At 40.8% G+C, this 14,657-nt stretch overlaps 1 protein-coding gene across 1 annotated transcript in view; it reads left to right on the top strand.

Moving 5' to 3' along the window:
- Positions 1-14,657, top strand: part of ITGA9 (integrin subunit alpha 9) — a 227,411-nt gene that overhangs the window by 113,344 nt on the left and 99,410 nt on the right. Inside the window, exon 16 of the mRNA XM_075705767.1 lies at positions 4,881-5,036. Within this exon, the coding sequence (XP_075561882.1) occupies positions 4,881-5,036 (156 nt within the window). The remainder of the gene's footprint in view (positions 1-4,880; positions 5,037-14,657) is intronic.

Raw genomic sequence — 14,657 nt, 5'->3', positions numbered from 1 at the left:
TTGATATCACTGAATAGGGAGTTATTTATCTCTTGGCACTGAGTTGAGGACTTAGGTGGTAGTGACCTGTGAGCTGATTAAAGTGTTATGCTGGATTAGCATTAGCATGATGGCTTTTATACATTTTAGAACATAAATATGTTATCTATTAAATCGGGATTGTCAAATTTATTTTGTGTCTTTTAAGGCTGTAAAAATTCCTATCATCTATTATTAGTGCTTGTTTAAAACTTGAAATAAATATGTTTAGACTAAAAGTTTCAAGTTGAGTGTTTTAGAAGCCAGGTTCTTAAATTCATTCTTAGTCATCAAACTACACAGCTTGATTCTCAGAAGTACTGAAAAGCTGTGCTGAATTCAGTAGAAGCTCTGGAATTTATGCATGGGTTGATGTCCTCAGGATAAAGTCAGAGGGAGTAGAAAAAAGGCCTGACAGATCAGAGAACTTTCTCACAGAGGAAGAGGAGAGAAACTCCAGAAAGACATGAACAAGGATGAAAGCAAGGGGCAACTGTAGAAGTCACCCTGATGGTTACATGTATTTCCTCACTCAATGCTGTTGAAAATGACTTCATATTCATTGCTTTAAAGGACCATGTTTCATCCTTTATTCCTGCAGGACACTTGCTGTAGATTGTGGGGATTATTTACATCTCAATTTCTTTCTCAGCCCATTGGCCATAATTAAAAATGGAATTTGGCATTCTTAAGAGCCCCTGCTGGAGACTTTCACCTTGTAGAAGAAAGGGGATTAGATGTGATGATTTATTGGACTCATGTACAGTCCCCTGACTGTACTGTGGCGCTGAGCTGAAAGAAAGCTGAGATGATACCCAGTCCTCTCTGGCAACCACTCGCACCATGAGCAGAGTAAATCCTGTCCCTTGACTAAACCCCTGTCTTGTTCCATCCAACTTTGCCCAAGTTCCTGATGTGTGGGGGCTCTTGGTAGCACCGAGTTAAGGTTGGGAAGGCAGTGGCTGCCCGCCAAGGCAGTGTGCCTTTAGGATGTTGAATCTGTGCCTGTGTTTGTGTTGTCACGATGTGCCTTAGGCTGTGCCTATGAAAAGCACAGAAAATGATTTCTTACAGTCATCACACTCCATCTTTGAGATGGAATTGGAAATCATGTTTAGAATCACAGCTCCAATGTTTGATCATTGCTCTGATTACTTTTCGGATTTTTAGGACTTTTTGGTGCTAAAGCCAAACAGAAATGCAGTCATAAAACTGGCAGAGGCTTTGCTTGCTTGCTTTCTTCTCCCCTGCTAAGCCAGAAAACAAAAAGGAAGAAATACATGGCCATGCCTACCTTCTACCACAGCATTTAAAAAATGTGTATTTCTTTGAGGTGATTGTTCTGGGAGAGGAGATGCCTGCTCCTTGTTAGGGTGAGCTTTCAGGACCATGATGTCTTTTGAAACTAAGCACCTTGTTGCTTTCTTAGATGCTCTTAAAAGTGTGCTCTTTTTAGACTTGAGTTCTTTGCTAGATACTAGTGAGGGATCATCCTGTAATACCCTTGATAAAAACCCAGCTTGTTCATACCAAAACACCTTTTTCTTCAACTCAGAGTGATGTCATGCAACGTGCCTCACAGGAAAAGGTAAAAGATCCTGACAAAAGGATGCAGCTGGCTAGGGCTGTTTCCATTGCAGGAAGGGATACTGGCAGAAGGGTAACTTACTGGGACTGAAGTGTATTGATTTCTGCAAAAGCCTTATTGCAACAGTTTCTTATGTCCAGAGTGAAATCTGGTCCGAAAGAGAGAGAAGGGAAAAACCCCACCACTCTAGTGAAACTGCTTGTAAGAACAAGAGAACTACATAGGATAGCTGTTGGCTTGTGGGAAACCCAGCTTCAGGTCTCCAGTCTAATTCAGGCACAGTGAAAACTTGCAGCAGTTCAGTGACAACCAGTCTGTACAGACTGGGTATTTATTGCTATTACTCACTGCACCCTTGTTATGCAGTTGTTTCTGTTGATAATGTGAACTCATTGGATATTACACTTGTTTTAATGTCCTCCAGGCATTTTTTTCCATTAATGAAGCTGTGCTGTCCATGTAATATGATTTGCCAGGCATGCTTTTTCATGATGCAGAAGTGTCTTTAACCTTCAACACTCCCTCAGCATAGCAGCGTCATGGTGAAAAACAGTGAATACATGTAAAAGCTGCTTGTGGAAATTATTTCCTTTGGCAAATCCACTTCATTAGGGCCATGTAACTGATATGAAGAGCAACACATGCAGTTTCCTTGACTTGAAGGATTTTTCAGCCCATCTCAAATCTGATTGTCACTGCATCTTTTGACTTCCTTTTAGAAATCAGAATACTTAAAAGCAATCTGTGAGCTGTGTCATCACCATATGATTCAACCACTGGAAGCGGTACGTTTGGGTAGAGTGAAAAAGAAAGAAACTGGGTGTATTTCCAACCTAAAATAGTACTTCTCCAGATTGTGTTTGGGCAAATATTCATTATTCTCTTTATGTGCTCACGTCCCAGACAGTCTGTGGTGTACCTGCGAGGCAGAACTGTCTTGTCTCTGTCTTACTGAGGACAAATCCACAGACTGTCGCCTTTGTGTTTGTAGGATCGTGAGCAGAAGGGACTGAACATGTGGCAAAATTAATAACTGGATAGCATTCATACTTTCATCCTTAATTAAAGACAAGTGGGTATGTGAAATATATTTCCCCAGGGCTGTGGTGAGGGAATATCCACACATGTAATTAATCTAGCTGCTGGAAGTCACAATTTCACCACTAAAATGAAGCAGAAAGAGACACCAGTGAACAATATGGGCACACTCCAACATTCATTGAAGTCAATGGGAAACTTGTCTTTTGACTTCAAAGGGCATTGGACTGAACCCTGCAAAATCATATTAAAACCCTTAGAAGTCACTAAGCACTTATTCTTGCCATACTGCAGTAATAGAGCTAGAAAAACTATAGGTGGATTTTAATTTAACCCACTCCCTATATTTTTAATTGTTCTATGTTTACACAGTTGGTTGCATACAGTTGGATTAGGTGGCGATTTGGCTGATGATTTATTGTGTTTCTTGCTGCATGGTATGCTCTTTTATAGTCTTGTTTCTCTGTATATGTAGTCTTCTTGTATGCTGATAGAATCCTCACGTAAGTTAATACACACGGTTTTCTGTGAGAGCAAAGTTAGTAGCTTCTGTGAGTTGTAGCATTGTTATTTAGTAATCTCAGTACGGTACAGCTCCTGCCCCAAGGGTGGGATGGTGGAAGGGGCTGAAGGCATCGGTGCCTTTTTTGCTGAGGGGATTAGCAGTGCCCCAGAGCATGCGTTGTCCTTTTTATGGGATGGAGAAGAGGTTACAGAGCTGCTGTCACCACTGCTGCTATGTTCGCTGTCAAATGGTGTCCATTACCAAGAAAGCACGAACTGTTCCAAGCAGTGCATGGTCTAAACTTCAGGTGCTCTGGGTTGCTGCGGGACATGAGATGCTGTCAGATGTGGGTAACAGGGGAGGGAATTCAGGGGCAGGCTGGAGGCTTCAAGGTTCAGGAGGTTAAATGTCATCCAACCTGGTCTCTGCTGTTATTCTCCCAGCTAACTGATGATTTGGGAATTTGGTTAGCCACTGATCTTCATCTGGCCTCAGAGATCTGTGGCCAGTCAGTGTACTGGAGAGAGCAAATGGTTGCCTTGAAGCAGATCAGACATGGTGGTCAGAAAGCCAGTTAGTCCCCAGGTTTCCCACATCTGGAAGATGCAATTTAAATTGCATTGCATCTCAATTACTTCTTGTGGTTGGCAGGGTGTGTTCAGAGAAGCCCGCTAACTGATGCAAGGTGAAGTTGAGAGTTGGCCCATTTGAAGATTTGTAGTGCTTACTTATGGTATTTATTTATTGTCTCAATTTCATCTGCACTGAATTCGCGCTAAGTAGCTAAAATTTAAGAGAAATGTTTCCCTATGAAAAGGTAGAGCATTTGCCACTTCCGTTTTCTGGTAAATTGCATTTTGGAAGTCAGGACTGAACAGAGCACAATGAGCGTTTTGTCCTTGCACAGCAAACTGGATTTAGGTCTCGCATGTTGTGACAAATGGTATGAGTTTTGTGGCTTGGGGTCCAACAACAAGAAAAGGCAATCCTTTCGTCCCATCAGACGAATAATGTGGCACCATTTAATACATCCGGTATGAAGCCTAGAACATAGCAAATAAAGAAACTGAAAAACTTTCTTCCTTTATATACTGGAAGTGTTACTGTGCTGAGGGTGGGGGGAGCTGTGAGTTTTGCTTTCAGAACTGTGCTGGAAGATGGCTTTTCTTACCCCTACATGTCTCTAATCTTGGTTTATAGCCACATTGGTATCTTTACCCATCCATTAATTTCATTGATACTGCAAAACAACAAGGCAAGATGGAGTTTTCTTTTAATGAGTGGAGCACACTGAAGGTGACCTCAGTTGAAGTCTAGGATTTAGAAACTCGAAAGATAAAGAAGACTTGCTCTTTGCTTCCACATTGTGCAGGACTAATGGAAACACTTCTGAATTTATTTTTTAAGAAAATGTCTTGGTTTTATTGAAAACCACTTGATTTAGAAGTGTGCCAAATATGCCACTGCTTCTGTGGAACCAAGAGTAGGTCCCAAAAGAATAACTAATTTTTTTTGTTGACTTTTTCTTTTTTTTCTAAATCTTCTGACTTGTTTTGGTGTAATGTGCTTATTCCTGTTTGGCATGGAGAAGAATAAAGGAAGTAGAGAAGCCTGCTTCCTGTCTGCAGTGTTGAATATAAAAATCTGCTTTAATTGTATGTGTAATTGTTGTATATAAAACTCTGCTTGCCTATATGTATAGGTGAAATATCTGTTTCTTTTCTTTTACAGAAAAGAGTCAAAGACGTCATATCCCCAATTGTATTTGAAGCTGCATACAGCCTTGGGGAACATGTGATAGAAAGAGGAAAAGAGGACAAGGAACTACCTGCTCTCAAGCCCATTCTCCGCTGGAAGAAAGGACAAAAGATAGCGCAAAGGAATCAGGTCAGGTTTGGACTATGTTATTTCCCTTGAAGGTCTATGGCTGAACTGACAGCAGAAGTGGATGTAAAAGGGGATTGCCAAGCTCTGGGTCATTTGCACACAGTAGCCTTTTTGTACAATTCCCACTGTTGCTGACATCAGTGCTTCTCCATGACTTAGTAAAGACTTGTGCTGACAAGGTTGGGCGGAGCAAGGTGAGGTCACTTGGTCACTTCCTTGTTTCAGGATGTCTGTGCTGGGAAGAAGGAGACTGAATAAGGGAGAGGACGAGAAAGGTCCTGCTCCTTCTGGTTCTTCCCTTTCTGTAGGAGGTTCTTGTGAAAGACTTGGCCCTGGCCTTCTTTCCAGGTTAAGCCTTCGTTAGTGCTGGAGGGACAGGGCTGGCTCCAGGAGGGGTCATGGGAACTTACCTCTCTGTGTGAGGGGAGAATGGTGGACAGAGTAAAGAAAAATTTGCCTGGCCCAACTGCGCTCTTTTCTTTAGGGATCCTCATGTCCATTCACGTGGCAAGGGAAACCCACTCCTGCTGTTACTGCAGGACATGCTGTGCTAAGAGGAAGTAGAGTGGAGGTGCAACCATGTACTTGTTAGGATCCTATTTTGCTCCACTGCAGTGCAGAAAACTTCCTGTGTGTCAGAACTCCAGGATAATTTAGGCTGGAAGGGAACTTTGGAGATCCAGTTCCTTGCTCAAAGCAGAACCAACTTAAAAGTTAGATCAAGTTGCTCAGGGTTGCATCCAGGCAAGTTTATTTTCGAAAGCATGTTTACGGAGTTATGAGCTGGCATTGCTTGTGAATAGGAAACTTTAAAAAAAACCACCAAAAAACCCCCACCCAACAAAAAAAAAAAAAACCCACCAAAAAACCCCCTGTGAAAAGTCTGTCTGGAGTCTGAGACTTTTAGCAGTGCATTGTTAGATCTGTTTTTTAACCCCAGGAAGCTCATACCTATTAAGTGATGTTTGCATCATCATCATCTATAACATGACTTTCTGATGCTGCTCATAAGGTTATGTTATTGTGCTGAAATTGCAGGTCCCTGAATGCTACTCAAAAAAGTAACTAAAATGCTTAAAGAGATTTCCTAACCCAAGTGTTTTGAAATATATTTGGCTATAAATCCTTGTACTTAAAGAAATGACTATTTCCTCAAGTATGCTTTATTTTTATAAATGTATGAATGAAGGATGCATCTTAAAGGTCTTTTACAACCTAAACGATTCTATGATCTAAGAATTATTTACTTTTATGAAGAGGGATTGTGTGGCTGTTAGGTATCTGAATGTTGTATTGTTGCAAACATTATGATGGGAATTTGTGGAGAACTTTGGAACTTGAGCAATGTGCTGACAACCGAAGTGTTACATGAACAAAACTGCTTGGATGCTTTTCCACTGGCTTTAAACTCAAAAGGTCACATCATGCCCTGCAGGTATAGTCTTGGATCAATATTAAAATACCTAAATGCTGAGATTATAGAGAAGAAACAAAAATATGTTGGGAATTTCCCTGACTTGTTTTCTTGTGTAATTTGGATGAGAGGGAGCTAGTTTAACAATCCCTTTCCATTTGCTTTCCAGATGTTTTTCACTTAGCATAGTAAGAAAAGGGTTTTGACATTGGGTGTGCCTACAAGTGTGCTTTCAGCTAAGGAAGCAGGCAGAGCTTCAGAGTTAGTGTGGCAGTCATGGCAACAAAGCCCTGACAGAGTAGCCTCGAGGCATGGTGGCAGGGTCCTCAAAGGCCGATTTCATGGGAAAATCAGGGCATAGTGTTCTCTTTCAGGGTTCTTGTCATCTTGCAAGTAGAAATTGTTTTTAGAGGCCAAAACGGGTAGTAGGAACAAAGGTTTATATAATAAAGGATTTACATCTTCAAAGAATCTAATGATTCTGGAAGGACCTTATGATTTCGAAGTCCAGTTCAAGACAGATTTAGCAGGCTCTGTTTTCAGAAGATACAGCACGGGTGACGGAAGGTGGACAAGCTTAGTGTTAGTGCTAGTATTGAAGTCTTTAAATGTAGCTAGTTGTGTGTGGTTTTCAAAAGCCCTAGACCCTGTTGATCCAGTAAGAAGGGGCATTTTGAAATCGCAAATGTTGCATCTGTTGCTTCGGGGCACCATTAAGATACTGTTAAGAGGTTGACACTTTGCTAAAAAGCCTGGGTGGCTGGTTTTTGTGAATGAACGCAGGACAAGAAGCAGGAAGTAGTTGAATAGCTGAAGAAATGGGAGGGTGCTGTGACTGGGCAGGAAAGGGGGAGACTTCTGTCTTTCAGGATCCTACTGTAGGTCTGCTAGACCCACTTGAAAAGCCACATATCTTGCAAACATGGGGGCTTTATAGTCACCTAAATATGATTTTATTAAAGCTGAAGTGATCAGTTTCACTGGGATTTCAGTTTGTTTTTCATGAACCAGATGTTCCATGCATGCATGCGTGACTTCCCAAGAAGAGTGTACAGCCCTATGGCTCACAAACAATGAGATACGAAAGCCATCAAGTGGCCTCTTGACATGAGAATTGAAGATTATATTGGGCATATGAAGTTCTTCATGGTGCTTTGCTCTAATGCATTAAGGAGTCAGCTTGGAAACAGTGTTCATGGAAACCGACCACCAGAATTGACATCTCCCTAATGACATAATCACAGAACAGGATTTTGTTGGATATTCATCCTTTAAATCAGTATTACATTGCATGTGAGAGAACAGTCTGGTCTTATACTAATCACTTAGACCAAAGCAGAGCTATACTAGTAAAGGAGTGTATGGATGTGGGATATAATTCAAAATGCTTTTATTTTTTGGTCACCTTTGTTTTAAAAGAATGCAACTTTTACTGTAAGGCAGTGCAAAATGCTTATATTTAAAAACAAAACCAAACCAAACCTAGACTGTTCAGTGAAGGAGCCTGCTTATATCCCTAGATGAATTGTGCTTGAAACAATCAAAATATGATAAATAATGTGAATGTCTGATTGATTTAAAGAAAAGGATCTTAACTGAAATTTCCTAAGGAAAAAGCATGCAACTGTGGGACTTCATGTATTGGCCATTTTTTTGTAAGCAAAGAGGCTCTGATACTTCAAAATGAAGTAATAATGTAATTAAACTGGCCTGAGGGACTATTTGGCCCAGGATACAGTAACAGTTGATTTCTCATGGACTTAATTATTTTCTTGGTTCTTGTATATGCTTACCAGAAACTATGGTTGCTGTAACTTGGTGTAATTATTTGTGGTAGCAAAAGCAAATACTTAAGGGTTATGTGTATGTGTCTATTGATAGAAGCCTCGGCAACTTGTACAATCGTTGGGTGGAGACTGGTTCTATGGAGAAGATTACAGCTTTCCAAGTTCTAAGTGGCTAGCCAGCTCAGTTTTGCTCAAACAGAAAATCTCTGATAGGTCAAGATTGGGTGGGAGAAAGAAAGATTCTACTTTTTGAGTGCGTATTCCGAACTTTAAAATTTCCCACCCTGAGGATGACTTTCCATTAGCTTCTTTGTTGCCTCCCAAATCCAGTTGCTACCTCCATCCACTGGGAAAAACTAATAAGTCTTCTTACTTCAGGGAAATTAATGTGTATTTAGAACTGGGTTTGGCTTAGTTCGTTGTTAGTGGTTTGTACTATAACATTTATTTTTGTATACCCACTGTATAAATACATGTCAACCAAGAAGGAGGAAGATCTCCTGCCAAATACAGTGTGGATTTGTTCCTAGTAGTATCCAGTAATGTATCCTAGAGTTCAAAATGTGGTATGCTAGAATTCTGCCTGTTCTAAATACTGTAATAAAATCACCTGCTGTTATGTGGATGGAGACACCATTTTGTTATAGGAAAATATTCTCAGTAGATTTAATTGCGTCAGTGCCTTCAGGACTTCAGGAATGGTCTGCCATAAAACTGCTTGTAAGTTATAAGAAGAGACAGAAAATGTTTAGGACGTTCTGTTCCCAGCTGTGCCACTGACTTGCAGTGAGAATTTGGGTACAGTGCTGCACCGCTGGGTGACTGAGGCTGCACATCTCTGGGATAAACTTCACCTTTTTAAAGCAGAGGAATATTTTATGGAAATACTTGTGTTTGAAAAACTGGTGAAGCATTTGCATATAAATTAGCTTTAGTTGGCAGGTATAAGAAAGTATAGGAGGATTTTTATGGAGCTGAATTATGAACACCTTTAGTGATTTTTTTGGTTAAATAATGCCATTCTCTATTTTAAAACATGCACTGTCTCCCCTGGTCTTGTACTGACAACAAAGCAATGACAGATCTGGACAGGCTGAAATGTAGTGTCCATACACACAGCATGGTACAGGTTTGTCAGTGGTGCCTTCACCAGAGCAGAAATCCCTGTGTGTCTGCTTGAGTCAGATCATGTGTCTGCCAGCAAACTGAGCTGTGCCTGGGACATTTCTGGGCATTGGAGTGACATTTTTATCCTGGTAAGCTGCTGGAACGGCTCTCTGAATGGCACGGTTTTAGCTTGTGCCAACTACTGCAAACCATTCCCAGGCACGGGTCAGGAGTTAGGATGCTCATGTCCTAGAGGCCAGGGCAGTTTAATTTACTGGTCCAGCTGAAGCCTTAATACCTTAGTATACCTGTCATTAGCTGGATAGGTGGAAAGTTTGAAGATTAATTGACTTACACCCAGGCACATAGGAAGTCTCTGGGAACTGCAGGAGTCAGCCTAATTGTCATGTTCCAGATGAAACGTCTTGCCACTAAACTCTTTCCTCCTTGGGCAGGGCAAGCTCCCAGATGATCTTCTGCATTTATTCTTGCAGAGATCCACCGTGTGCCACCCTTCCGTCTTAATTGCCATTGTTTTAGCTTTGGTTGGAGTGGGATTGCTGAAAGCGATGATTTCCCCTCCCTCCTCTGCCATCCCTTTGGTGGTGTCTGTCTTTCTGTCTTTTACTGTAGACAAGTTTGGTCAGAGTCAGTGCTGAACTGGCAGGGACTGGGTGCTGTTTGTGCCAGGAAATCTGGAAAGGACCCACTGTGAGCATGTACTGGATTAGGCTGAGTATTACATTTGCCTGCCTTTTTTTTTTTCTTTCTTTTTGGTTGAATGGCAATAAAGAGGAAAGATTTACAAGTCTGGAAGAGATTCAGAACTGCACAAGAACAGCAGGTGTCCAGATGTATTGTACCTCTGAAATGTTTATAATTAGCAAACCCGCTGAAGTAAGAATAAGTGGAAATCAGTGCCTCTTGATGGTATGCATGTTTCTATATGCTTGTTCTTAAGCAATAACAGGCTTGGCCAGTAACTGTCCAACTTGTTCATATTCCTGTTTAACAGTAGAGGAAAACCAACATAACTGAGAATGTTTAAGACATGGTTTAATCGCCCAGGTTTAGATCTCATGGGCTTCCTAAAGATCAATAGCTAATATCACGTGCTAATATACACATGAACACACACACAGATATATAGACCTTCATGTCTTGGCATATGTGTGAGAGGAGGGTCAGACTACAGGGTGATCCTGTCTTGGGTGGTAGGACATTAATTATCTGGTTTAGTTTACAGGTTCTTCAAATAAATAGGTAGGGAGAGATGATCATGTAAGCATTTGCAAGCTGAACCCTAACTTAAAATCCTACTGGGTAATTTCTGCAGTTCAGCATAGCAGCATGCATTTCATTTCCAAACTACTCTGTGGATGGAGAATTGTAATTGTAAGAAAGGGGGAGTTCCTGCTTATGCATGGAGCTATAAAAGAAAATTGTAATATTCTTAAAAAGCCACAGAGACCAGTGACAGATTTCAGGAAGCCAGGCTCCATTAGTTGATATCTTTTCAGCAGTTATATGAAGGATCAGTATAACTTAATTGGAATACTTAAGAGGTTATAATATGATAGTATTTGTTCATTCAGTTCAGAGTACCTCAGCCCACAAAATCCTTTTCAATTCAGAGTAGCATTCATAAATACAGAACCACTGAACTGCAGGTGGATTATAGGAGAGGACTTTCACATATCCTTGGGGATCTAAATGAGCTAAAGGTAGACATAAATTGCATATCTGATGATTTGAAGACTCTTTTTTTGCATTTCCAGCTGACAAAACAGCTGCCACATCTGTTTTTCATTTGTTGTTGTTATGCTTTTATATTTTTAATTACACAATTGTGTGATGAGTAACAAAGGTTTTGACTCGTGTTAAAATGTTTAAGTGTGAAAGCATCCTGAGTGAAAAAGATTTATCTTACGTAGTACCATTAATAAAAGGTAGTAGAAATAAGAAGGTTTAGAGTAGAAAATGTTCTCGAATATCATTAAAGAACCCTCCTGAGATGATACAATTGAATTATTCTGTAGTCATCCAAAATAAATGGAAGACCATTTAAGACAAGACAAAAAAATCTACTGAGAAATGTGCTGCAGAATTCCATTCTATAATGGTATAGGAAGATGAGACAATTAACCCGATAGGTCTTTCCCATCTATTGTTCTATGAATTTATAAGGTCTGAAGTCTTGTAAAATGAGAACACTGTTTGGATGATTTGAACTGTTAATGATGTAAAAAAGAAAAAATTGCCTCAGCCTGAAAAATGAGTGAGTCAGACTAGAAATAAAGCTCTGAAAGGCTGGGGGTGTATTTCTATTGCCACCAATTGTAATTCTTTACCCCAGGAGAATATGAGGACAAAAGATTGCGTTGTTAAATCCACTCACTGCTGTGAGGAATAAATAATACATAAGTTTATTAATTTATGCTTTCCTTCAATAGCTAACAGGTTTCATGCCTGATCTTTTCTAAACAGCTGATTGCATTTGGGAGTTCCTGTTCCCCTTATATTTGAGTGTCCTCTCTCTTTTTTAGCTTGGTGCTCCAGCCCAGTTATTAACACTTACTGAAAGCAGAATGCAGCTGAAATAGGGGAGAAATGATTGCGTTTGGCCTTAGATGGCTTGACAAGTGGCAATGTGCTAGTCATGAGCCGTAGGCCCACAGTCTTCCACTCGATAAAGTGGATGAATTCCCCTGTAGCCTTTCCCAGCTGGAGAAGTTCAACTTAACACGGTTGCATCCTTACTAGTGTAGTAAAATAACTATTACTGGCCAGTTTCTGTTTTCTTATGCTAATGCACTATAAATGAGCATCTGTTTTCTTTGCATGAAGACATGCTCTGATGAAGTCTAGATGGAGCTGAGGGAGCTTGCTAGCTAGCCTTGGTCCCTGCACCATGCAGTAGCGGCACGGCTCTTTGGTTTCATAGTAGGATTCTACTGAATGCTTATTGCTCTCCTGGTATTCCTGCTTTCGTCATGTGTTCGCTCCACCAACCGTTAGGGGTTTTGTGGAAATCATGCGTTCTCATTTTAGCCAGCACATCTGATGAAATCCTGGAAAGTTTTTCACAATATTAATTGCTTTTCTAGTGGGAATTTAAATCGGCCGTTTTGCACTTGGCTCAGCAGGATATGTGAATGGACCGCTTCCATTAGTAGTATAGTGAAGCATAGGATGTCTGGGGAGAGTCAGTCACTATTTCTTTTTCTGTGGTCAATAGATCTGTATATATTAGCTTTATTTTGCAGGCAACTTGAAAATTTCAAGACAAAGTAAATAAAGGTCTAAAATCAGGCTCCTGTATCATATTTAGGCACATTAATATCTAAGTGATTGATTTGTAAAGCTGTAAACCAGGAATGCTGCCTAGAAAAGGCAGTGAGATTTGCTTACAGCTCAGTACTTTTGAAAACTGAATCATGTATCCTGGTCCCTAAATAAGGACCCAGGAACCCAGCTTCACCAGATAACATGGTAATAGCCATATAGCATCAAGATCTAAAAGGTAAAGATTAGACTAATAAGCCCCCTTATCCTGCATCCTTTAAATAGACTTGCTTTTGCATTACTGGGACAATCTAATTGCTAAGTCATCCCTGTACATACCGTAAGGTATGGTGACAATTTACAGGAAATCAGTGTAGAGACTGGTATTCTTAACCCAGATTATTTTGCATAACCTAAGTTATCCTGCTGAAGTATGTAGCACGGTTTGTGAAGTCAAAGGAATGGATCCTCGGTTACCAAAGGCCAGCTTTGCCACCTTTTAAGAGGTGCTAACTGAACCTTTTGTTAGACTGATGTGTGAGGAAGTAGTTAAAGGCCCGATCCAGAGTGAATCACTATTCTCTTATCCTCACCATAAAATGACGTGTTTTCAAGAATCCCCTTTCTCCCCCTTCTCTTGAAGCATTGTCCTTCAGCTGTCCCTTTTCCTTTTCTGTGAAAGGATGGGCACAACTCTTACCAGAACACAGTACTGGCAACCTCTCAGTCTTGATTGCACATTTTGGCTACAACCTGAAATCACCATGTGCTTCCCTGAATTTTGGGAGGTTGAATGTCTTGAAATACTTTTTTTTTCTTTGTTTATTGGATGATTTCCTGTATTTTCTGTGGGCAGGAGTGCCATAAACACAGGGTTTTTTCGGTTTTCTATGTTTCCTGTTCTCTTCCCTACTCCCAGAAAGATAGATGTGTTTAATTTCAGATAGTCTTTGAAAGTAAAGCAATTTAGCGAGCCAGGTTTGAAATCCCAGATTGCCTTCCTCTGAGCAGAGACCTCTGACCATTAGGTTGAAGCCAGGCTCCTTCTTGCTTGTATTACCTCCCAGCAGCATTCCTTAGCAGTCCACCATCAGCAGGAAGGAAAAGGAGAGTATTTTCACACCCAGTACGCAGCAGCTTTGTGCTTAGGATGCCTTAAGATGCAGGAACTAGGGATTCATCCTCCTCCTACTTCCAGAGGCGGAGGACTGTACATTTACCCCTGGCCTTTACCACAAAATGTGGAATTTAATCCACTACTTTTCTTCAAGAGGCAGAGTGGACACAAAGGTACTCGTTTTGAGGCCCTGATCTGAGTGCCTGTCTAGACATATCCCCTTCCTTATCAGCTGGCTCTAGGTCTCTCCTTACTGTACATTTAATTGTGTACAGATGTGTATATTCACTCATTATAAAGAGTGTATCTTAATGTAGGCTTTTTGACTTACCCTCTGGAGGACATGGGCAACATCCATCTCCACTAACCTTTCAGGATATATCTGCCATGTTTCTTGACCTCCCAAGAAGCATTATCTTTTCTACCCAGAAAAGTTGCCACACAGAATTTGAGAAAACCATGTTTGTCCGGGAAGTTTGGTGACCTGGTGGGAACCAATATGGAGCAATTCCCCATAGCTGCTGGGTTCTGTGCAGCAGGAGAGAGCGGAGAGACGAATCATGGACCCTGGAAACACTGGATTAGCTCTGTGCTTTGCTGTAGATCTGGTGATTGCAGGAAGTCTGACAGACTCACCATGCATGCACTTCACATTAGCTTTGTGTTTGTACAGTAAAGATATGTCCTAGAAACATTGAGGTTATCCTGTCCCTGCTACCGAGCACACAAACACCTATTTGTCTCCTGGAAATGCCAGACAAAAGTGTGGTGACCTTGAGATAAGAGATGCAGCTGTGTTTCTCATTCAGGATAATTTTTGCCCCTTCCCTGCCCCCCTCGAAATTTTTCTTGTATGTATTTCTTATGTAAAGAAGCTTCCTGACCATCTCTGATACGCATTTTGAAACCTG

Source organism: Pelecanus crispus, chromosome 2 (genome assembly GCF_030463565.1).
Source record: "Pelecanus crispus isolate bPelCri1 chromosome 2, bPelCri1.pri, whole genome shotgun sequence".
Classification (NCBI taxonomy): domain Eukaryota; kingdom Metazoa; phylum Chordata; class Aves; order Pelecaniformes; family Pelecanidae; genus Pelecanus; species Pelecanus crispus.
The sequence above is the reverse complement of the archived record's forward strand: the minus strand, read 5'-3'. Positions and strand labels throughout refer to the sequence as shown.